The sequence below is a fragment of the Pteropus medius genome, unplaced genomic scaffold (assembly GCF_902729225.1).
Source record: "Pteropus medius unplaced genomic scaffold, Ma_sr-lr_union100, whole genome shotgun sequence".
Lineage (NCBI taxonomy): Eukaryota > Metazoa > Chordata > Mammalia > Chiroptera > Pteropodidae > Pteropus > Pteropus medius.
This window is the reverse complement of record NW_024349801.1, coordinates 2,875,688-2,900,142: the sequence shown is the minus strand read 5'-3', so window position 1 is coordinate 2,900,142 and position 24,455 is coordinate 2,875,688. Positions and strand designations below refer to the sequence as shown.

Here is a 24,455-nt window from a genome sequence, read left to right as displayed (position 1 = left end):
TGAACATGATGAAGAAAGTGAAAATAACCTAAAAAATTCCACATCCAGAGAGCTCTGTAAACCTTCTGGGCTTTTTTTATGTAAACATGTGCACTGATTTATGATTTTATAACTCACTTTTTACCACTGCATAGTAGAAGTCTTTCCACATTAATACAGGTTTACATAATTGTTTTCCGTCAGTTTCACTTATTTAATCAAATTCTGGAGGCTTTCCAGTGATGGGCAGTTGTAATTTTTATAATTAGTGATATAACTAGTAGTCGGCTGACTGTCTTAGATGATAGGTCTCTCCATGGCTCTCTGATGAGGCCTACGGTGGACTCTCGGAGGTGATTGCACATTCACGCTGGGTCCATGCCACGAGCTGTGCCGCCTCTTCCAGTGAGATTTAGAGGGAACTGCATGGTGTGGCCATTAGCCTCTAAGTGGACCCGTTTCACCTATTCTGGAATTTCTGTCCCTCTTTCTCTCTCCTGCCACGGTCTAAGGTGCACTTTCACCTGGCCTCAGTCTGTATAATCGGCCTGGTGTACCCATCTGGCATCTTTGTTGTGCCTTTGGGGGCTAACTGAATGCTTCCCGCACAGGACTTATTATAGCGTGGAGAGAAGCAAGAGAACTCAGACAAATTTAGTAATGTTACAGAGTTCAAAAGCCTATAATTTGTTTACTAATAAGAACTCATGAGATTTTTGTGCTTCAACATCTGAGTCGTTGAATTTTCCTAAAAACACGAGATAGATAGGTTTTTCTACTTGTTAGCATATCTGAAACATTGAAAACAATGTTTTTCTCAAAATTTGGTTCACTTCTAACATAAACTGCTAGGAGTAGGCTGTCAGTAAGGGAGAGGGAGAAGATAATTAAGGGTAAACTTTTTTTTAAAATCGAGCTCTGATTTACATGTCATAAAATTCACGGTCTTAAAGCGTACACTTACATGGTTTTAGTATATTCACAAAGTTACGCAACCATCACTGCTATCTAATTCCAGAATGTTTTCATCACCCCAGAAAGAATCTCCATAGTAGTCACTCCCATTCTCTTTTCTCCCAGCCCCTCGCAACCACTAGCCTGCTGTTTGTCTCTGGATTTCCTATAAATGGAACCATATAATGTCATCTATGTTGTAGCAGGCACCAGTATTTCGTTCCTTTTTATGGTTGAATAATATTCTACCATATGGATAGACTGCATTTTGTTTATCCATCTGTTGATGGACACTCGGTTGTTTCCACTTGTACCTGCTGTGCATAGTGCTGTGGTGAACATTTGCGTACAGGTTTTTGTGTGGTTGTATGTTTTCATTTTTCTTGGGTTGATTGATACCCGAGAGTAAAATTGCTGGGTCAGGGCATCTAGTTTTTTTACGCATTAAATTTTAGGCAAAGATAGGTGCTACTGATTTTGTCCTCATGGATATTGAATGAAATCACATTTACAGAGAAAACTAATTGTTCTTACTCTTTTTCCATGTTGATTTTGGATAAACACCCACCAGGTCTGGCTACCCACTTTAGGCCTAACGTTTGTTTGGTTTAAACTGCATCAGTTAAGGAACATAACATTTCATAATTTTGGGAGAATCTGGGGTTATAAAAGCAAAACGTTTCAACTTTTAAAATTATGTTTCTTAATGCAATATGATTATTGTGAAATAAATTTCAGTGGGGGAAACCACAGACTGACATGAAAATGAACATACAAAAAGGAATCAAAGTTTGAGCTTTTATTAATATATTAATATTTGTAAAAAAATATGGATTTTTTTTGTATATGACTCTAAGGTCTTTAAATGTAAGATGATACACTTTATGTAAAACATTTTTCTTTAGCAAAGCCTTTGGGCAAAGTTTTTTTACCACATTTAAAACTAATTGTTTTCATTAAGCATAACTGATATACAACACAGGTTGTTAGGATTGGGTCAAATTAGAGAAATTTTTTGATTTAAAATTTTACTTCATTTTGAAGAGGAAGTTATAATTCAGGACCATTCTATTTTACCATTCTGTTAGGAGGAAACATTTTATAAAAAATCTGTTTTCCTGACAGTGTCCTTGGGAATGTCTCCCCCAGCAGTTTCAGTGTTTTAAGAATCAGGTTGAGCTGCCTTAGCTGGCACAGTGGTTTGGAGTAAGATGATGCAGAGACGGATGGAGTCGTCTTTGAAGTGACTGCTGTGTATGTAAAAAAGCTAATCCATTAATGTCTCTTGTATCAGATTTACTGTCGACCTGTGGTGGCATCATCTGTTAAACATTTCTGTGAGATTTATGAATGCACTGAGAAGCGGATTAGCTGTTTCCCTGTGGCATCCTCCCCCAAGACCAGAACAACTTGCTCAGCTGGGGAGAATGTCAAGTCAGCTAGTTTATATTAGAGAAGCATTATTAATATGCAAAGAGCTAAAGGGCCATAGGCTCGTCTTTAGATTGAGTCATTTCAGTTCCTGATAAGAGCCCAGAGCTGCAACAAGACAAATTGTTCTTATCTTCTTAAAAAATATTTAAGTGCCTGAAGTTTTAGAGAACCACAGGTTTTAAAATGGTTACTTCTGAAGAATTCCAAATGGTTTGCATGAATTGACATGCTGTTTTATATCAAATTTAGAGTTACTTTATTATACTCCAAAGGTACTGTGTCATTTTAATCCAGTATTTTGCTTAGGTGATTCCATCTGTCATGACATAAACTCCAGTGGAATAAGGAAGAAGTGTTAACTGTTGAGAGCAGTGGATGACAGTAAACTTATTTCTTAGTTCTTGCTCCTATCTTCCCTTGGAGGTTTTGGTCTTGTGTACTTCTCTGTTAATACTGAAAGTGTGTTGGGTATAATCCTTCAAAGATTAAGCCGGCTAATTGAGTTAGAGAAACAAATTAGCAAAAAATGGACCCAAAATGGGATCTGTTAATTAATAAAGGGTTTTAGTTAGCTTCTTAACACAGAATTAAGTTCCTGCAGTTTATACATTTGATAATTCTTATAAAACTTGACTAATCCTATGTATAAAAGGTTGGGTACTTAATTTTAGTGGGGAAGGGTTGTACTTCAGGTATAATTGAATTACTACCAGAGATTGCCCTCATGCATGTTCCAAAACCCCAGTAAACTAACTTATATGGTAAGTATCTGTGATGTGCTCAGTTGGGGTGATGAAATGCAGTCTGGAAAACCAGTTCATTCAGTTGTGAAGGGTGGTCAGTCATAGTAACAGGAAGCTGAGACATGTTCTTTGAGATGTTCATGGTCCAGGGACTAGGAAAGAAGATTAATACAAATTGGCTGTGTTCACAAAACATCAGCCGTACATACATCAAGAGGGAAGTTTAACAAAAAACACTTAAGAATTTATTTCCATAATTTATTTTACACAAACTTTTTTGCATACTTTTTTGTGTGTGTGATAACATTAAAACACATTTTACCAAAATCATAAATTGGCTGCTAAGAAGAATAGGATTTCAGACAGGTCCGTGACCAAAATAAAATTAATAAAGAGGAACTAGTATAAGAATGTCAGTGGATTTTTGAGCACTATCATACAGTAGATGCCAAGCTTATGCTAGATCCGAGGAAGGGTGTTCTAGAACAGAATGGACAGCATATGACACTGATTAGGGAGGTCCAGTCTGTGCCCAGTGGTTCCCTCTCTTTTATGCCAAGGAGTGCCCTTCGACACTTGCTTTAGTCATGGTTCAGCTCATGATGACATCCCTGCTAAGCAGGCAGGAGTTCACAGGGACAGAGGCCTATCCGGTCCTGCCCTGCAGTCCAAGACTTGACCTCTCAGTCTGGGGCCGTCCCAGCCTGAGTCAGTGGTGTGGTCATTCAGTTTCTGTGGAATGTGCTCACAGTGGCGGGAAAAGAATTAGCTCCAGAACCAAAAACCATTTGTTTTTTTTCTTCTTTTTCTTATATCATCATCCTATATGTAACTCAGCCCTCTTGATTTGCCAAATTATCAGTTTGTGTATAACTGAAAGATATTGTCACATCTCTCCCCAATAAGCGTGGGTGTTTGGGCTACAGATACAAAGTTAACCTTGTCTCAAACCAGAAAGGTGGGCAATCAGTTTTTACGAGGTAGCGTGTTAGCAACACTCACTGGAGGTGTCACACAGGAATGAGGTTCACAGTCCGAATGTCAAGACTTTAATTTATAAAAGCTCAGAAATTGGTGCCAGATTCTAAATACCAAGTGAGCTGGTGCTGGGAGGACTGGTCCAACAGGGCATGTTTTGAAAAGCCTCATTTGGTTCATTCCTGGCCTGGTCTCTCTCCAGCCTGTGGGCTGCTCTGGTCCTCGCTTTTGGCACCTTGTTCATTACTTTGAAAAGCCGCAGCCCTTCTCCCCGGGCTCATCCTTTCTCTCCAGAGTCAATTTAATACTATTTTGAAAATAACTCATAAGCATCTCATGTTCCATGTACTAATGTTTGAGTCAACACATTTTCCAAAGTAGTTTCTATGATTCTGACCAGCCCCGCACCTCCATAGGCACAGGGGATGTGTAGTGTGGTGCATCAGGCAAAAGCTTAGAGGCCTCCCTTGTAACTTTTTCTAATTGTTCCTTTTGAAATCCACAGAAGTGTTTGTGTTTTTAATGCTGCATGACATGTTACCACTAATGTGTTAGATGTAGCAGCATGAAGTTTCATCCTATAACCCCAAGAACCCAAATGAACTTGGAAGCAGATCCAAGTTCATTAGGATTCTTGGGGTTATAGGACCAATGTCTCTGTTTTCTTCCCGGCTATTGGCCTGAGACTGTGCTCAGGTTCTTACCCTGTGGCCCCTCCATCTTATAATGGAGCTCTTCTCTTATGTCAGGTCCCCATGACCCTCAAACATCTCCATCGTCCCCCTCTGCCACCAGCACAGAAAACTCTGCTTTTATAAGGCTCACATGATTAAGTCAGGTCCACCTGGAGAATCTCCCCCACCCTAAGGTCAACTGATCAGTGGCTTTAGTGATACCTGTGAGATCCTTTTGCCATAATCATGGGCAGAGGTCATGGGATCATCTTAGAATTCTGCCAACCACATACACTGGACGTGCTGGCTTTAGTTTTGGCATTGTGTGTGTAGCTGTCTGTTGTTCTGGATTCTGAATGTGTACACAGGAGTGTCCTACAGCAGGCTTTTCAGTCTTCTAACACCCTATTCCTTTGGGAAACATGAAAGATGTGAATGATGGAGAATTCAGAACAAATGAAATATCATACTGATCTGTGTTTTTTCAGAGTGCATGTTTCATCTTGTGTTACGAGATGTCCTTTAACTCCTTCCCCTGCTCTTGCTCAGTGACACCGGCTGCTCTCCTGGGGAAGTCTTGGAGTGAGTCAGGCCCCAGCTCTCTCCACACCTCCTCATGGACATGGCGGAAACCCCGAGTTCTTTTATAGGAATATTTCAGAGAAGGGAATGATCATCATTATGGTTCTCATGAGATAATTGATAGTGAAAAAATGTAAAAGCAGAAGAATTGTGCACATAATTTAAATTGCAGCCCACCTTTGTCTGCAGAAGTTCAGATTGGTGCAGGACATGAATCGTGGGGTCAGGGTATGCTGAGGCTATAATTTAGATCTTTCCCTCTGTTCAGGTGGTCGTTAGCCATCAGGGCATCAGGGCTGCCCATTTATAGTGAACTCAGGCTCGTGGCTGGTACGCAGACTACTTCAGGGATGGTTGGATAGTTTTCTCACTTTAAGAAATATTTGAGTATTACTAGTAAAATCTTTATAATAGAATTGTTGATAAACATCCCACTCAAACAAACAAACAAAAACAAACCAGAAATAGCCCATCCCAGAAAATCATTTTAAAAGAAAACAGTAGAACGTACCATTTCTAAATCGAAATCTGTGTAACTTTGTAGTTTGTGGAATGTGAATCTCATAGATTTCTAAAATTCTCAAATCCTCTTTCATGTAATTATAAAATCCCAATTTCAAAGAAAGACGACCTTCAGGAGGCCACCTTGTTTTCACAGTTGTCCTCTCAGTACGTCGCCATTCATGCGGTTCGGGACACGTCATGCCTTTCTCTTCTCTTTAATCATTCTGTCCCCCCTTCTCATTCCAAATATTCATTAAATGTCCACTAATACATGGTTGGGATAAAGATCTTTTTGAAGCATCTATATATGACATCATGGATATTTAGCTAGCAGATGGCCAGAGTTGACATGTTATGACAAATGTAGCTTTATTTTTACATAAATAAAACAGCCCCCAGGATCCTGGAATACCCCAACACATGATTCTTTTATGGGACAGATAATTTTAAGTAGTGGAACAATAAATTACACACAGGATTCTTACTGTCCACCTCAGGTGGAAGAAATTATTTGCAGTTCCAGCGAATCCATGTCCTAGCTCTGGAAACACTTTGGGCCATGGTGTATGTATGTAGTAATGCAGCCTGGGCTGAGATTTCCTGTTCAGTGAATTCTATGTGGCTTTATTTTGTATTACCATTGGTATTTGAAACCATTTCTTCCAGTTTTTGCAGTTTGTTGCTTTTCAAATGCATCAACACTTTAGGCAGGCTTTTACAAAAGCCAGATGAAAATTAATTTTAGGTATAGATGGAAAATACAACCTGACACCAGCTCATGACCATGAATCTGCTCTCTAAAGACTTGCCTGGAGATGGTGGAGGCCAACCTTGAGGAACTAAATTGACGTGAACTTGGTTGTATTGTAGAACTGATACTACATTCTGAGTCTTCCAGCAACTCTGAAACATTTAGTGAATCGTAAAGTATTGCCTTATTTTGGTTTGTTTGTTATTCTTTTTGTAGTGACTGAAATAGGTCATTAGTCACCTCTCATTGCTACAGAGAACTGAATACGCTGTCTCAGTAATAACTAATGGACCACCTGTGACAGGCAGCTCTCAGCAAGGGTGTGAGGACATTCTGGGAGCAGAGGCAGCATAACCGGAACCCATATGTGTATCCAAGCAGCATGATTGCAGGAAGTGGGCACTTGCTCCCAGGCCCTTGCCCCATCAGAACTGCCAACACCGTGGGACACCACAACTCTGAGATGGCTGGTGGGTGGGACACCATGGGCAAAACCACATCGTTTTTGGAAAGAGCTGAGGTGGCGTATTAGGCTTAGTTGGTACAAGACGGTATTTGGAATGGCTGATAACCTTCAAGACTGTCTAGCCTTGTACTTTATGAGGTCATTCCCATTCAAGATAAGTGCAGTGCCGCTGTCCACAGATAATTTTAGTAATGGCTTTTGCTGTTTATGTAGTGAGTCAGCTCAGCTGTCCACGTTTGCTCAGCAGAGAGCCCCGAGTTGCAATAATACACGTAAAGTCCTGGTGCTGAGTAAATATTGTCTTGTCTTTGCCCCATGCGATCAGCTCTCATCCTTGGAAGAGAGATTTGTTCAAGTGTAGGTCTGGGGATGGCAGAGTGACTGGGAACCAGGGCTGACTGGCATTGTCAGCAGGAATGGGCGTCATGATCTCAGAAGAACGTATGTATGTGTGCATGTATGTCAACAGGTGGGAAGGAAACATAACAGCAACTGATTGTATTTCTTTGTTTAAACTTGACGGCCATGAGAACTTGGTCCTTTTCATCTCAGTGCTTCGTCCTGTTCATTTCATTTTCCTGGCACCAAAATAGAACCTCAACACAAGTATGTGTATTCCCAACTGTTTTAATGGTAAGAAAATTCAAATTACTGCTGAAGGGCTTTCATTGTAACAGGTTTTTTAGAAGTGCCAGTTAATTTCATTGAAGATTCAAATGATTGGAATAGAAAGCAAGTTTATTTTTCTTATAATTTGACTGGTAGTTTTCAAATAAAGCTACTGAATCTTTCTATTGTTTCAGATGCCAAAACTGGACCAAGCGATTTTAGTAAAATAAATACATCCTTTCTGAATTGTCAAAAGGCGAATTTCTCAGATTTCTCAAATATTTATGTGGGCAAGTACTCTTGTCTTGTTTTCCATTTGAAAGACCTGATTCATTGTCACTGGTGAGAAGCAGAGATCCAGACTGGGCTCTGGCTCAGAGTCAGAGGTGAGTTAGGGCTGAGGATTTATTTCCAGGGGAGCAGAGCTGAGTCAGCAGGTGTGCCTGGCATGACCCGGATGAGAAATGTGCAAGGAGAGAGGTGAGCCTCTCTCCTTGCCAAGGGGCTCGGAAGTGCTGCCTTTCTCACCAGAGCCCCATGGATGGTGATGGTGGAGCCCTGGTCCTCTCTTCCCTCTGAAATGAGTCCCCTATTCCCATGGCAGTGATTTTTCACCTTTGTGTTGGGCAGAATTGCTGCAGCCTGTATTTCTTGACCACCTAGCCTGGGCTTCTTGCTTGAGAGATGACCATACAACTGCAATTCCCAGAGTGTTTAAGTGCAGTTAGGAATGAGTAGGCTATACATGGATTATTTAATGCTTTCTAAAATCTTTAGATACTTGCTTGAAACAAAGTTTCTGGGTAATGTCCTATGTTATCAGAGAAATTTAAGCCATTATTTTCTGGAGTAATAGTGGAGAGAAAATAAGGAAAGTTAATTTTTAGACTAATTTACTTTTTTTGGTGGGGAGGGGGGGAGCAATATTCCCTGAAATAATAACTACTGTAGTAGTTTAAAATGACATCTTTCATCCTTCAGAATTTTCTGGTTACATTTCCTGAAGTTTGTCTGCTTAGCACTGAGGACAAGCTTGTGTCCATAGGTAGGCCTCCGCAGGCAGCAGTGGAAATGTTGAAGCTGACTTCCTAATGGTTGGCCCAGTGAGGAAACAGCCCTAGAGGATCCTCTGAGCCCATGCAGGCAGCCTCACCTGCCCTTCCCAGTTCATGTTTCTCGTGCTCCATGTTGGACACATTTGCTTTCTCAGCTGAGAAGCTGATGCTGCAGTTTTCATCACATTGTGCTCTTTGATTTTCTTTCTATAACACTGTTAGCAGCGATGTCTATCAACCCTGAGTAATTTCTGATTGATTAGTCAGTCTTACCGATGATTAATTTTTTACATAAAATGAGTCTTTTTGTAATTTTTTTTATTCATTTAGCATCGTTTTGCTTTCATAAGTTGAGTAGATGAAGTCACTTTTCCATTCTTCTTCTTGAATCAGTTTGCAAATATCTGCCTTTACGTGGGTGTTTCCTGCGTCCATGTAAATGGAATGTCACAGCACCAGCCTTCTGGCACGTTATCTTGGCTGTTGCTGGAACCGTGAGGCTCTGCAATGGGTGATATTTGGAAGAAGGATGGCCCTTCCTCCCACATGTCATTGTTTGAGCACCAGGGTGGAGTGCAAGGTTTGGACAAGATGAAGTGCTCTTAGCACAGGTGTGTGAGCATCAGAAGCCGCCTTGCTTCTGGACCCTCCCCCACAGCCTGTGATTTGAGAGGTTGGGAGGGCTTAGACACTGAGGTGCCAGCAGGAGAACTCACATTGTAGATAGCATGGCTTCGCTGGAAGGAGAGGACTGACTGTGGCGGGCAGCCTGACGGGAAGCTGGTTCTCGGGGCCAGAGTAAGAAGTGGGGTTCACAGCGAGTTTACAGAGAACTTTTGACTGAAGGGCCTCCCTGCCAGCATCCCACGCATAGTCTCAGTATCACTTCGCCGAGGTATCAACTTGCTTGCTGTTGGGAAAACAACACTGAACTGTTGTCCAGAGTTTACATTGTTTAAAAAATATTATGTAAACATGGGGAGCTTGCTAAGCAGAGTTCACTTTACTTGTTATCCCGGAGAAAGGCTACCGCGATCTTTGGCAGTGTTGGCAGTTACGCTCAGAGCCCCAGGCCACCATTCTTGCACTGGCCCATGGGCAGTGTTAATGGTGGTCAAGGAGGCAGGGTGGCATCGCCTCACACTCCAGGTGGCTCAGGATGCTGCCTCCCCTCCCTGTGGACTCACATAGGATCTTCCTGTTTAGACATTTAAGCCCAAAGATGCGTGGTGTCATTAGATACCACCCTCAATCTGATTGTATTCGGCCCATTAGCATCAGCGCTTGAACATGGGAAGGTTCACACACTATATATCCTGTCCTGAAATTTAATGGCCATATGCCGTGGGTCCTTCCTCGACTGCTAAGTAGCCCCAGAAGTGGCCATTTGTGTCCTCTTTCACCCCATCTCCCATCTGTATTCATTCTCAGCACAGATTGTATCACTTCCTGTTCAGTCCTCTGTCCTCACCTATCTGCCCTATGTTCCTTGCTCTGACCCTGCTGTTTCCATGTCATTCCCAGAGCACGTGGCCCTTCCTTACCCAGGTCTGTGCAAGCTGCTCTCTTTTCTGGAACCTTTTCTGTGGTTCTCCCCATGGGTGGTTCATTGCCATGTCTGCTTGCAGTCTTCTCATTACTGAGGCTGGCCCTGGCCTCCATCTGAAGTGGTCAGCTCTGCCCCTCTGTTGTGTGGTACTTCCCATATTGCAGTGGCCACTTCTCTATTCATCATATCAACCCTTCCCTCTGCTCATGAGCTCAGTGTGGGCAGCTCTCCTGGTTAACTTGGGTTCTCAGAAGTCCATTGAGTGCATTGAGTATTTCAATTTGTTCACTCACATTCGACCCAAAGCAGTGAGGAGGCGATTCTGAACCAGGTGTAGGGAATCCTGGCTGGTGAGGATAGTAGCTGACCAGTGTTCAGAAAAACGTACATATCTGAGCATATGCCCATGGTGTACCACCTCTGTTCTTCCAAACCTTCGATGTTTCTGAGAAATGATACTGCTTACTCATCTCTTACTCTGAGTTCCAAAAAATAGATTTGTCAGTTGTTTTCTGTCCTTAGCTAAAGCCAGAAACCCGGCCTCAGCCGCCCTAAGCAGTCCTTCCAGCTGCCGGTCCACCCCAGTGGTGATGTCGTCATCTTGCCGAGGCTGCTGGGCCTCGCCTGATGTTCATGGAAATCTCGTGATTCAGAAGCTCGCCTGGGAGAGGCTGCCTCTAAAAGGGGCAGGACATAGGAGTCACAGACGCTAGTCACTTGCTTTTCTGCTTTGCTCCAGGCCTTTGGCAAAATAAGGCAGGGCTGGCCAGCTTTTGTGAGGACCTCTTCTGTGCATAGAGGCTGGAATATAAATATCAGGACATTTCACAATGAATCTAATGAGAAATCTTGACACAGTGATGACCGTGGGTGTGACATGACTCAGTAGCCCACAGGCCTGGTAGACACTTGGCAGAAAGCTGATGTCCCTCTTTGATCCAGACACCCAGAGAGAGGTTCTAACTCTCTCTGTCAATGTCCCTACCCTCCCATATTGGCATATTTGTGCAGGGACTATTTTTTTCGTACCTGAACTTGCTTCCACTTTAAGGTCAGAAGAGATTGTTTGGAAAGCTGCCTAGTTTCCAAGCAAAATCAATAGTTCTCTTGGTTCGTTATCATAAGTGAAGTGCTTCTCCTTCTGGGTAGGAGAGAAAGCTAGCCGCCTCACTGCCCGCCCCCTTCTCTCTCTACATCGTGCGTGACTTGTGATCATCACTGTGGCCTTGCCAAAGGTAGTGAAGTGGGGTTCTTCCCACGCATAAATGTTGAGCTCTGTGTGTTTCCATTTCAGATGACGCTTGAGAAAGCCAAAGTCTGGGGCTTGTAGATGCAAAGCTTGGAGGTGTTCATTCTGTTATTGGTAAACTTTGAGATCTTAAAAAATCGTAAATGGTGCATTCCACAGGGTTAAAGGAAGAAAGAATGGCAGGGAAGGAAATGTGGCCATAAGGAAAAGAGAGGGTAGGGATCACCTGTTTCTGAGCAGGAAGTTGGAAGGCACTTCCTATCTGTACACTTCATGTTCACTGCTGGGAGGTCAAGGGAGGGAGGGTCACATGGCAGGACAGTGGAAGGACTCTGTGAGGAGAGGAGAGTGCGGGAAACTTGGCATCACTTCCAGCCCTTTGTCATGCTGAACTGGCCACCCTGCCAATTCCTCAGCAGGTCAGAACAATAGCTTACATCATGTAAATCATTCGACTCACTTAGAACTGCTCCGCTTCTAAGCACCTTCTTCTCAGAGCAGTTCTAAGTGGAGACTTGAGTTACAAAGTCCTCTAAACACAGGATTGTGCGTTGATTTTCATCCTAGAGACAGAACATTCTGCATGGCTGCCCTATGCTCATGGCCCAGAGTCAAAGTGGGCGGAACCAGAGGGAGTATGTTGTAGGAGTGGCCTCCTTCTCTCATTCCTGACCTTGGCGTTCTGAGACTGCTGTAGTTTACTGCCCTTCCAGGTGTGGGGCAATGCTGAAAACATACACAAGTCTTTTTTAAAGCTCTTTACCATGCTGGAGTTGTAAAGAGAATCTGGGGTTTGAGGCCAGAGCTTGTTTATGTTGCCTCTTCCAGACACAGGCAGGCCTGTGTGTGGGGTCCAGGCAGCGTCCTCAGCTGGCACTGCAAAGCCTCCGCAGCCACCCATTATCAGACTTGTGAGAACTCTGGGTAGGCCATCGGGTAGGTGGCAAACATGCCTATAGCACACAGCATTTTGTTTGCTTTTAACTGAGTTAGCAAGGTGGGTTTACCCCTGTGGAAGCCAGTCTCGAAGGCAGAACATTTATATGTTACAACATGTTAAATTTATCTTCTTGAGATGGATCAACAGACACCCAGGCTGCTATTTTGGGAATGATGGCCTCATTGCTGTTCTGCATCAGACGTAAGCTCCCATACCACTCTTTAGTGACCATAGGAATTGTCCCAGTCTTCCTGGCCAATACTTTGGAAGTTGGGGGAGCGATTTGCCAACCAGTCCCCACAGATCTCTCTTGTGTGTATTTGAGCTGAGCACTGGGCCCTTTGAGTGTATAAGCTTGTCTGAGACCCCCTTCTCTCTTTTAGAGGACTACCCCAATGGCACTTGGCTGGGGGACGAGAACAACCCTGAGATGCGGGTGCGCTGTGCCATCATCCCCTCTGACATGCTGCACATCAGCACCAACTGCCGCACCGCCGAGAAGATGGCGCTGACGCTGCTGGACTACCTCTTCCACCGGGAGGTGCAGGCCGTCTCCAACCTCTCAGGCCAGGGGAAGCACGGCAAGAAGCAGCTTGACCCTCTCACCATCTATGGGATCCGATGTAAGTTTGGGCTTCTTGTTCTCTGTTCACCTCCCTTAGCTTGTGGTTGGAGGAAAGACTGGCTGGAGGGTGGGCCGTACGAGGTAGCGTTTCAGGGAGGAGTCAGGACCTCCGCTGTTAGATTAGAGAGGATATTGGCATCAGAATTAGTGACAGAACAAAGAGAGGGATTTCTGGATCGAACATTTCCTTTAATAAGTATTGCCTGATGCCTTGTCCTTGAGAAAGACACTGCAGAGTGTCGGCTTTTCAGACCCAGAGAATTACTTCGAGTAGCTTTTTGAGAAACTGTATGAGTAACCAGCTGACATCAGCCTCTCAGATAGGGATAAAGCAATTCCCGGATGAATAGTGTTGCAGGAGTAGGCAGACTTTTCCTAAGGGACACACAGTCGATACGTTAGGCTTTGCAGGCATAACTGCTCAGCTCTGAAGGCAGACCAAATATAAATGAGTAGGAGTGGACATGTTCCAATAAAAAATGACTTTCAAAAGCAGGCAGGGGTCTGCTGATCATCTGCCAACCCGTGCTTTACAACATGATGCCCAGTGCAGTGGGCACTGCTCAGATCTGTGGGCATGGCATGGAATGTGCATGCAACCTTAGAACATGTGGGTTTGCTTGGTGATAGGATACCGTGTGATGGTGTGTGACAGTGTGACCCACAGTGCGAAGTGCTGTTGGGATGTAAAGATGAACAAGAAGTGGTTCCCAGCCAAGCAGTGTGCAGTAAGATACATGTAAAACATGTCACAGGGCATTTGACCGTGCTGTGGTGGTTGGAAGCAGAAGCCCCAGTGGAGAGCAGTGCTTGTGGAGAGGCTCCAAGAGGGGCCTGGATTGGGCCGAGGGCTGTGTGGGGATGATGGCCTCTGATTTAGAGAGGTGCCTTGGAACATAGATACAGGCTGTGACACACAGGTGTTAGGCAGAAGCGTGGAGAATGTTCTCTAGTGCTGGTAGGGAAGCTAGCAGGTGGTACTCAGAGCAGAAGCACACAGGGATGGAGACAGGGGGACGTGCTGTGCCCAGGGAGTCCACATGGCGTGGTGGAAGGCTCTGCATCAACAGAATGGTCAAGTCCTCTTTTCCTGTACATGGGGAAGTCTGCTGCCTGCTGAGCTCTCCCTCATCTGTCTTGATGTGATAGTGACTAGCCTAGAAAAACAGCAGACACCTTCAGAAACATTGTGAATCGCTGCCCTCTCAGTGTTAAATTTCAGGTTAAAAGTATTTGTTAACTTTTTTCCCTTTTGGCTCACTTTACTTCGTATTGCTGATTGCTACTCAAAAAACAAAACAACAAATGAACAAATGAATCAAACTGCTGAGTACCGAGTTTGAGTAGTGGCGAGTGCGGCCATTGGCCACTTTGTCACACCTCCCTCCGTCTCCGCTGTTCCTGCACCTCTGGGTGTCATGACACCTTCAGCAGTCTTCAGACGGCCTCCTTTCCCTGTATCTCCATTGTCACAGGCCTCTCTTCTCCCTGTACCTCTGTCATCACACTGCCATCTCCCCGTGTCTCTCTGTGTCTCTTTTCCTTTCCTTATAAGGACATCCATCATATTGGATTTAGAGCCCACTGTACTCGAGTATGACCTCATCTTAACGTAATTAATCACATCTGCAAAGACCCTATTTCCAAGGGAGGTCACATTCTGAGGTCCTGGGAAGGACATGAATTTTGGGGGACATTTCTGCAAAGTACACAGGGCCTGGGTTATTTAGAACTTTGGTCATCCAATGCTGAGTCTCACATAGCTTCTCTGCGGTGCCTACCACATGTCTTTGGGAATGCTGAGACACCCATTTGGAGAGCTGGGAGTAAGCTGGTCAGTGTGGGGCTAGTGGTGAGAAGGGGCCTATAAGATGCAGAATAGCGGGGGCCTTGCTCACTGGTCACCTGGACACTGCTTCGAGTGGCCTGATGACTTGAGGAGTGATGTGACTCCCTTGTGCTTATCTCCAGTCAGCGGATCAACACTGCTTGTGGAGGCTGGTCCTGAGGCTGGGACACTCTGGACAGGCGTGGCACATGGATTGTTGGCTCCCCCAGAGTGAGAGCGCACTCCGGCCAGGTGCCCCTAACTCAGGGGGCTGAAGGTGTCTGCTATTTTTCTAGGCTAGTCACTATCACATCAAGACAGTACTTTTAAAAAATAAATTGCTGGCACTCAGTTTTCTGTTTTTCTTTCCCCTTGAACTTGAGCTACATTAGCAGTACTAGTGTTTTTCATTCCTTTGTGACTGATAAGCCTCATGCCACCCACCAAGGACACGAGATTATGCGCTCTGTTCATTTTCTTTTCTCTGTTCCTTTTTCCCACAGTGTGCCTCAGCCCCTCTGTGGGGCTCATTATTTGAGAGCTAGGAATCTGATTTTGTGATTTGAACCACCCATGTCAACCAGAGATGTTCTGGAAAGTGGGAAGGCAGTTAACAATGACAGACTTTTTTCAGATCTTGAGGGGGCGGCCAGACAGCTAGCCAGTAAAGTAGCCAGGGGCAGGCTCACAGGGGCTGTCTTTCTGGGGTTGGCCCAGGAGACTGGCTTATTGAACAGCTCTCCCACATAGATGCTGAGAGGGCCAAGTGGCTCGCCCAGATGAGATCCCGTGCACTGGGCAGCGTACCGGAAATGGCCTTAAAGTTACACTATGTCTCCTACACAGGGCAGCCAGGCCCATAGCCTAGTTGAGGGGAGTCATGTGAGCAGAGGCTACGGTGTGAGATCGATATTATCGTCTTCCTGGTCTCCTGAGTGTCCCCCAGCGGGGCTCTTGGGTTCTGTCAAGGGGCCGAGTGAGGTGTTCCTCGGTTTTATTTTGATACCATTTCTTCTCCACTTCGGTGGATGCTGGGAGGCCTGAATTTAAAGGCTGGGTCTCACTCCTAACTGATAATTCAACTTGGAACTGAAATGAAGATCATGACATTCTTATTTCATGAGGTTTTCTTATGAGCATCAAGTAACTTAGATGAAATGCTTCAACAAGTGTGAAATACCAGTTAAATTCAATGAAGAACACTTTTGGAAAAGTTGAAGCAGCAGCACCAGGTAGCGCGTGCAGTCAGGAGGCTGCACGCTCTGCATCAGTGTTTCTGCCTTCCCTGCTGATGCCTCATGATGGGTCTCCGAGGGCAGAGCTGACTCCACTCCTGCCCTATTGGGATCCATCCCCTCTTCCTTCCCCCACAGGGCCCTCTCAGCAGGGGAACATTTGTGATTCATTAGTTAGTTTTTCTTGGCAGTCATCAGGGTGGCATTTGCCATCCAGTTGGAATCTTGAGCTGCTGTTGGAAGGAATTATGTAATATGATGTCTTAGGAGAATATAAAAATGGATAGTGTATAACTACATGAATGTATATTTTTTCTTCAAAGTATGTAAGCCAGGTTTTGAACTGGCAAATTGGTTTTTTAGAAAGTTGAATTTACATGTTAATATTTTCATTCATTTCTTATATTTATATACCCTTGTGTATCTTGTATATATTCCTTTCTGTTAAAGTTTTTTAAATTGCATATAATTTCATTAATCCCTAGAGGCATTTGGGACATTTTTGCCTTGAGTGAGAAAGTATAAGGTGAACAGAAGCATAGTTTGTAGAAATGTTTCTCTGTATCAAAGCATGTATCTAGTAAGATATTTTTAACTGCGTGTATGATTGCTGTTTCTTTTCTTGTTTTGGAGACCACAGTTATATTTAGGCTTCTCTCCAACTATAGTCAGTAGTTGAGTTCTCCTGTAACTATATAACTGTAGTTCTTGATAGTGGTGTTGTCCTGTAACTCTAGTCTGTGGTTGAGTTCCCCTGTAACTACAGTCAGCAGTTAGATTCTCTTGTAACTGTATAACTGTAGTTCTGATAGTTGGATTCTTCTCTAATTATAGTCAGTAAGTTCTATTGTAACCACAGTCAATAGTTGAGTTGTCCTGTAATTATACAACTACAGTTAATAGTTGAGTTCCCCTGTAACTACAGCCAGTAGTTGGATTCTCTTGTCACTAAAGTTGGTCATTGGCCTGGAACCTTGGAGGCCGCCTCCTGCACCTGAAGCCATCCCTGGCATGTAGTGATCACTCAGTAAATATTGATTAATGATTCTATGATTATTATAGAGATGACTTGAAAATCAGAAAGCAGAGTTGCTGTTTCATTTATGTATTTCCTTCTAAGCATGAGGATAGCAAAGTGCTGCTGAAACTATCTTAAGTTTTTGTCCTTTCTCATCCTATAAATCCTGCTCTTCCTTAACTCAATTTCTTTTTTATCTAGATTACAGAAATTTTTGGTTGTCATTAGCGTCAAAGATGTCTTAGGTATATATATGCTCATAGAAAAAGTCAAGATATGTCTAAGACAAAAGAAGCTTCCAATATTTAATATAGTACTTAAGAAAACACTTCTTAGTTTTGATTATTTGTAGTATTTTGGTCTTGATAACAGATTTGAGGAATTGGGCATAAAGTTAATTCTCTGTAGATGGTCTCAAGTCAGTGCTTAGTAGTCAAAACAGGAAGTTTTTCAGCTTAATCTTTTTATTATTCAATTTTTGAATTTCATCCATTTGTTTTTCCATTAATCAGTGAAGTTTCATGAGCCAGCTAGAGAGAAGGTCACCCTGTTAAGAAGCGTTTCTTGTGGTTCCCACGTTCATGACCATTACTTTCTGTTGATTCAGCACGAAGAAGAGGCGGCATGGTCTAGTGAGAGGTGGGCGGGGCTGGCAGTGAGGGGTCTCCATCTGCCACCCACTCCCAAGTGGCCTCACTGCTCCCTGCCTTTCTTCTTGTTGATAAGCGAGCCTCTGGATGCTGTTCAGTCACGTAATGAGAGCTCTCTAATGTAAATGGTTAACAAATGTGGGTGCCAATAAGATGCTCAGCTGAGTACGGGATAAACTCTCAGAGTACCAAAAGACTATGTGCACCCTCTGTGACCAGCATTTGAATGGAGGTAGTGCCCATGCACCTGGATGTGCGGGGGCTCTAGGGAATAAAATTACCTCTGCCCTTGAGGAGTTTACATTTTGATTGAGGGGCCACATGGAGAGGCACAGAGAATTATATAAGCCAGCTTTAATGTCTTAAGATGATTAAGATAATGTCTTATGGAAAATGTCTTAAGATGAATTGTAATCCCCATTTAGTCAATAAATGTTGAAGCATCTACTGTGGGCCCAGATAGTCTGTATTCTTGGCATATACTGGTGAACAAAACAAAGATCCCTGTGTCTGTGAGGGAAACAGAGTAAACAAAATAAATATATAAATTCTCTAAAATTTTAGAGACCCAGGACAGAGGTGGAGTTGGAAGGGACCTTGGGGTCAAATGGGCTGTTGAAGGGTAGGATTTTTAAGGGCATATTTGAGTCAAGACTTGAAAGAAGGGAGGGAGACAGCCAGGCAGACATGAATGAACAGAAGGACTATAGCTGGAGTTTGGAAAAGCAGTTTTGACAAAATTGTAGGAATCCTTGATTTTATTCTCGACATCCAGGATGTTAAATGCCTTCTGTGAAGTTAGAGTACAGAAAAGAGTTTGATTGTGGAGTGTTTGGGAAGCTTGTATGAGCCCTCAGCACCTAGCTTGTTGTTTTATTTCTGTCTGGTGTGGGTGGATCCAGTCAGAGTTATTTAAAAGTTAAATAAATAAAAAGAATTTATAACATATAACCAGCATGTCTGTCAGGGAGGCTCTCAGCTCCCAAACAACCCGAACCCAAGAGGAAGGTCTTCATCTCACGGTGCTTTTATTTGGGATGTGTTCTTCCAGGTCACCTCTTCTATAAATTTGGAATCACAGAATCTGACTGGTATAGAATCAAACAGAGCATTGACTCCAAATGCCGGACAGCCTGGCGGCGGAAACAGCGAGGCCAGAGCCTGGCTGTCAAGAGCTTCTCTCGGAGAACGCCGTCCTCATCCTCGTACAGCACGTCAGGTACGCTTGGGAGAGCAGCCTGGAGCAGTTTGCATTGTTGTGGGGGGCGAGGGCGCAGTCCCGAGTGAGGCTGCTCCCCTGTAGAATCTATAGCTGCCACTCGGGACCCAGCGATTTGAGCCTTAATTCTGTGCACACATGTGCAATGTAAGTTATTTAGGGAACGCTGCTCATGTGACAGGTGGTGAGCTTCAGCTAGACCTGCTGGAGGCTCTCTGTGGCAGTAGAAGAGGACATATAGACCAGAGCCACCGCACACTGATGCCACGTGGGTGCTGAGTTCAGTCAAGACCATGTCAGGTGCTGTGCTGAGCAGCTTCTTCACTTCCTCCCTCTGCCTACTTATTTTACTACGTTTCTGGCTTGTTATATTATTTGTATGGTGACTGCAGGGGAAGTGTTAGGGGCGAACACCGAATTGCAGTACTCTTTATTACTTGTTTTGACTTTAGGGCCTCAGTTAGACTTACCTGCAAGATAATAGGAAAAAAAATTTTCTCAGGCTTTCTTTTCAGGCATGGAAGGAAAATGTTCACAAGGAATAACAATATGACCTTAGTATTGCTTTTCACCCAAGACATCCCAAAATATTTTAACAAAAACATCTTTTTTCTAAACTCCCACAGTGGCTCCTTTTGCAGTGGCTTGGAACCTGAGCCCTGTTTGGGGTTGGGGTCGAGATTCAGAGGCAGCAGTGGGTGGGGTCAGCCCGAACGCCTGTTCTGGAAACACTGCAGTGACAGACCAGGTTACCTGAAGTCCTCGTAGGGTTTTGTTCTCTCTGAACCAGACCTCAGGAAGTGGTTTCCTCCTGGTTGTTTTGGTAGTTACCAGATACTTAGTCTTAACTTGCCAGTGATTCTTGAAGATGGGAGGTGGCCAGCTCGTGTGGGCCACACAAGTCGTGCCCCTAACAGTGCCTTGTGAGTGGCCCGTGTTGAAAATCTCCTGTGAGAAATCTAGGCCTTTCTCTTAGTTAGGAATTCTGTCTGCAGAGCTTAGGTCGCAGTCGTGGGGCATGCCGAAACAGTGGCTCCTCGAAGAGTTAGACTGGTTTGTGGGCCCTAACAGGTTAGGTGTAGGAAGATATATTTAGGGAGGTAGGTTTCAACCTGGCTGGGGTTTTGTCCTCTTCAACCTGGGGTTCACATGACCTACCACAGGGCCAGACACACGGTTAGCACTCAGTGTATGTTCTGAATGCACAAGGAAGAATCATCTAATATGAGAGCTCTCCCCTGGGAGAGATTGCTGTGGTCACGGTGTCCCTGTCTCTGGAGGTGCTTCTCCAGGCTGTGTAAGCGGGCCTCTTGGAATCGTGTTACATTCAGATCCTGATTGAGTACATCCGATGAGTGGCCTGACACTACATTTCTAAGAAATGCCCAAGCGGTGCCTCCCACTGGTCTAGACCACATGGGAGTGGCAAGGTGCTGAGTCCCTTAAGTCGTGATTGGGTTGTCGGGCTGCTAGCCTTTAATCTGCTTTTGCTTTTGTGTTTGGAGACTCAAGTGGTCTTTACCTTCCTCTCAGCTCTGATCTCTGTTATGTGGCTGGTGATTTTATAATTTACTTTTACACTTATTTTCTTTATTGTTTGTTTCTTTTCTAGTTATTAATGTTTCTTCCAATCGAATGACAATAGTTCAGTTTAATGGTAGTTGCATTTTTGCATTTACTTTGTCTCCTTGTGTGTAAACATATCAGCATTTCCTCTAAGATGCTGTGGGTTTGCATGACTCTTGGGTGCCATTGGTCTCTCATGGACGGTGAACAGCTGCTATGTGAGCTTATCTGCAGTGCCTGTGTCCCTTGGCAGGCTCAGCTGTGGGACCGTGAGCTCAGTGTCTCAGGATATGTCTGTTGGAATAGCCTCTAAGAAACCCCATCATGTGGCTGACCCCAGGTGGTTTTGGTAGAACAACAATCTAGCAGCACCTTTCATGGCCTGAGTGATGGGCCATCTCCTCAGGTGCATGCTGCACTTGTGCCCAAGCACAGGGCTGTCCTTGTTTTCCTGTGTAGTCGGCTGTCTTCCAGCTCTCAGAAGACAGATACCGTTGTACATGTGAGGCACTGCTGCCTGGGCCTTGGACTTTGTGCCAGGTGTTCAGACACAGCCATGGGTAGGTAGGGAGGAGGGTGGCATGCAAGGTGGGGCTTTTAAAAAAACCACGTGAGGGAGATGAGCATAGTTATAGTCCCGTGGCCTTTAAGTGTTTGTCTAGAGAGGATGGAGAATGAATTTCTGAGCTGTTATATTAGTCTCATGCTTCTACTAATAAACCCTGGCACGTGCTGCCTTCCTGCTCAGTTTGCCAAAGACCAGAGGCTCCTGGTCTGAGGGCCGCCACCTCGCAGGCACTGGAATCAAGTTTGTTTTGAGAGACACATAAAACATATTCTGCTTTTATCAAACTTAAAAAAAAATACATTGCTTCATAAATGTCTGTTGATTTAATTGTTCTTCATTTTAATATACTGCATACTTGGCTAAAATTAGGTAAAGCAAAATAGGTGGTTAGTCAAAGGGATTTCTGGAATTTTTGTCATTGTTCTTTTTGCACACTCTTGGCCTGATAAATCTGATATTTAAGGCTGTTCTCATGACAAATAATCCAGTACGATGTAATTAAGCCAGGATTCCATTAATTTGGAATTGCTAGTTATTCCACTTGGAGGAATTTCTTATTTATTTTTGAATTATCAGCAGACAAAAAAGGAACTTCCAAATAAATGCTGTAAATGAGATTCTGAGCCAAGGTTTGAACACAAACCATGAAACCACTGGTTTCAAGGGATTGAAAAAAAATCAATTTATTAAAACATTATATTGCACTCTCCTAACTGGCAATACTGCACAAACTTTTATATGTGCTTGAGTTTAAGATGGCTACATTTTGTTGTTTAAAATACAATTCAGCATTTCCCCCCACAGATTCCATTGGTGAGTCGAAGACCTTAGGTGGGCGTCTATTTAGTGCCCAGTATTTAGAGTTACAGAGAACTAGCTCTTGACAATCGCTGCCTGAAAATCTGTGTGTGTAGCTGGTTTTCCTCCCTCTGGACACAGAGGAAGAGCCAGGCCAGGGAGGGGAGGAGGGCCCGTTGGGTGCCCTGCCGTTTTTGTTTCACTCTCTTCGAGTGGGCAGTGTGGTCCAGAGTGTCCTCAGTGCTATCCCTTGGCCTCATGGCAGCGTGAGCATTTTCCTCTCTGGTCATTTGCCATGGGTTTTGGTCTGTTCTTGATCACAAGTCACCAATGCAAGTTTTTGCACTGGACATTGATATCAGTATAATTGCAAAATATGGATTTAAATTGGTCTTTATATTGTATAATTATAGTGAGTTACTAATTAAATGGTAAGTTCAATGAAGTAAATCTTAGATTTGGAAACCATTTACATCATACCCACAAGTCATATTTTCTGCGGCATTTTTAGAACCCTGGGGGACTATCATTCTTGGTTACAGTTTTGAAAACTAGCAGAATCAGTTGATTTTTATTAACATCGGAGCAGAAATTATTTGGAAATCTATTTAGTTATACAGTCCTTGTTAACTAGCAGAGTGGGTTTTAAATGTTTTAGTCATGTATCCTCTTAAAGAATTTTGAAAAAGTGTGTTCTTTTTTGTGTATTTTTAAGTTGATATTTGAAAATGTTGACACTTAAAATTTTTCATTATACTTGAAATAATTTAAAAGGATATAATTTCTGGCATATTGCTGTATTTAAAAATGCATGCAGTAGAGTCTATATATTAAGTCAATTTGATGTTCACCATTAAGTTATTTAAAATAAAAATACACCAAAAGTTTTTCTTGGAGAATCAGACATTTTACGTCTTTTCTTCTTCCATCCATGTTACTATTCTAATTCTCTCACAGAATTTCATCTTAATGTAATGATTTTATGTTTAAAAGTTTTTTATTGATAAAGCCATCATAATTTTCTACAACAAAAATATATGAAAATTAAAAATTTTTTTCTGAGCCCTTAATGTTCTAAGTGTTTAAGAAAATTCTTTTGATTGAGATATCATTATAGTTAAAATTAATACACAAGATCAAAACCAATGTATCTCATTTTGGGATTACACATAGAAAGTAAAATTTTATTGGAAGTGTATCTTTAAATGAGTGGGCAGAGCTTTTTCCATAAATTATCCAAGGAAAAATATTACTTATTGCTTATCTAAAGCAGTTTAATATCAACTTATTCCTATTTTTCATTTTGTTGATACATCTTAAGGAACTTCATTTAAATAATTAGATGAGAATCATCTGTGTTGGTGAATAATAATTTTTTAGATTCCTTTTCTCTACAGGTCAGAAATCTTTTTGTCTAACACTTAATACTAACGAGTTCGCAGAATGCTGTGCTCTCCACTGGGGCATGTTGACTTGGGTCTTGGAATGAAGAATTTCCTTTCCTCTGAGGGAGTTTGGGCTCTGGGCAGAGAAGGCAGACAGAGGTGTGCATGCCTGGCTTGTCCGCCAGGCCGATGCTGAGCACCATCTGTTTCTCCGCAGAGAGCATGATGAGCACGCCGCCACCCACTGGTGAGATACCACAGCCCCCGCCGCAGGCCCTGCACTACGCCCTGGCCAACGCCCAGCAGGTCCAGATCCACCAGATCGGAGAGGACGGACAGGTCCAAGTAGTATGTACCCTTCTACTAGTCTGCCTCCTAGAATGAATTGGAGGGGAGAGACCTGTGGGCATGGGGATGGCTGAGACCAGCTCTCTGGGTTTCTGGATCATGTGGATAGCTTAGGATGAGGGAAAAGTGCCATAAAGTAGTAGCAGTTAGGGATGTGAGCTTTTCTATTTTGTAATGAGGGTGGGTACCGTGTGACTGCGTCATTGTCATGGGCCCTTTGTGGTCCCCTGCTGTGTTGCACCCAGTGTTCACTGTCAGCTCTGAGGGTCCCTGCTGCTCTCTGCCCTCCTGGGAGGCATCATAGATGTGTCATAGTATTTTCTCATTTCGGAAACACGGGCACTCTTTCACTGGGGGAGGAAAAGGTCATTTCCTTCTGGTGTGAGAGGGAAAAGCTGGTGGCCTTAGTCACTGTGTAGCGCTTCCTTTGGATTGTGGGTCGAGTGTTGAACTAATGTGGCCAGTTAGCTCAGAGGTGAGCCCACAACACCGCTCTGCCTCTGGTGGTGCTGGCCCAATGGGAATTTCTCTAGGCCCTTCAGGGATCCTGTGGCCGAGGTTGGGGAGGGGGCAGGAACTTAGCTAGGGAATAGATCATTTTCAATGTGCCTGTGGGGTCCCGTTGATGTTTGGGTCACACTCAGCCTCTTGGTCGTACACCTGCATTGCCAGGGCGTCCTCCTGGAGCCCTAGTTCCCATCCCCGGATGGCCCCAGTTTGATGCTACACTCAGCACACTGCCTGGAGA

At 43.7% G+C, this 24,455-nt stretch overlaps 1 protein-coding gene across 16 annotated transcripts in view; it reads left to right on the top strand.

Annotated features, from left to right (window-relative positions):
• Positions 1-24,455, top strand: part of BANP (BTG3 associated nuclear protein) — a 116,236-nt gene that overhangs the window by 54,496 nt on the left and 37,285 nt on the right. For all 16 annotated transcript variants that reach the window (XR_005658586.1, XM_039888702.1, XM_039888699.1 and 13 more), the window contains 3 exons: positions 12,851-13,090; positions 18,875-19,042; positions 23,577-23,707. Coding sequence is in view for 15 of the 16 variants with exons in the window: in XM_039888702.1 (XP_039744636.1) it covers positions 12,851-13,090; positions 18,875-19,042; positions 23,577-23,707 (539 nt within the window). In the remaining variant the exon portion in view is untranslated. The remainder of the gene's footprint in view (positions 1-12,850; positions 13,091-18,874; positions 19,043-23,576; positions 23,708-24,455) is intronic.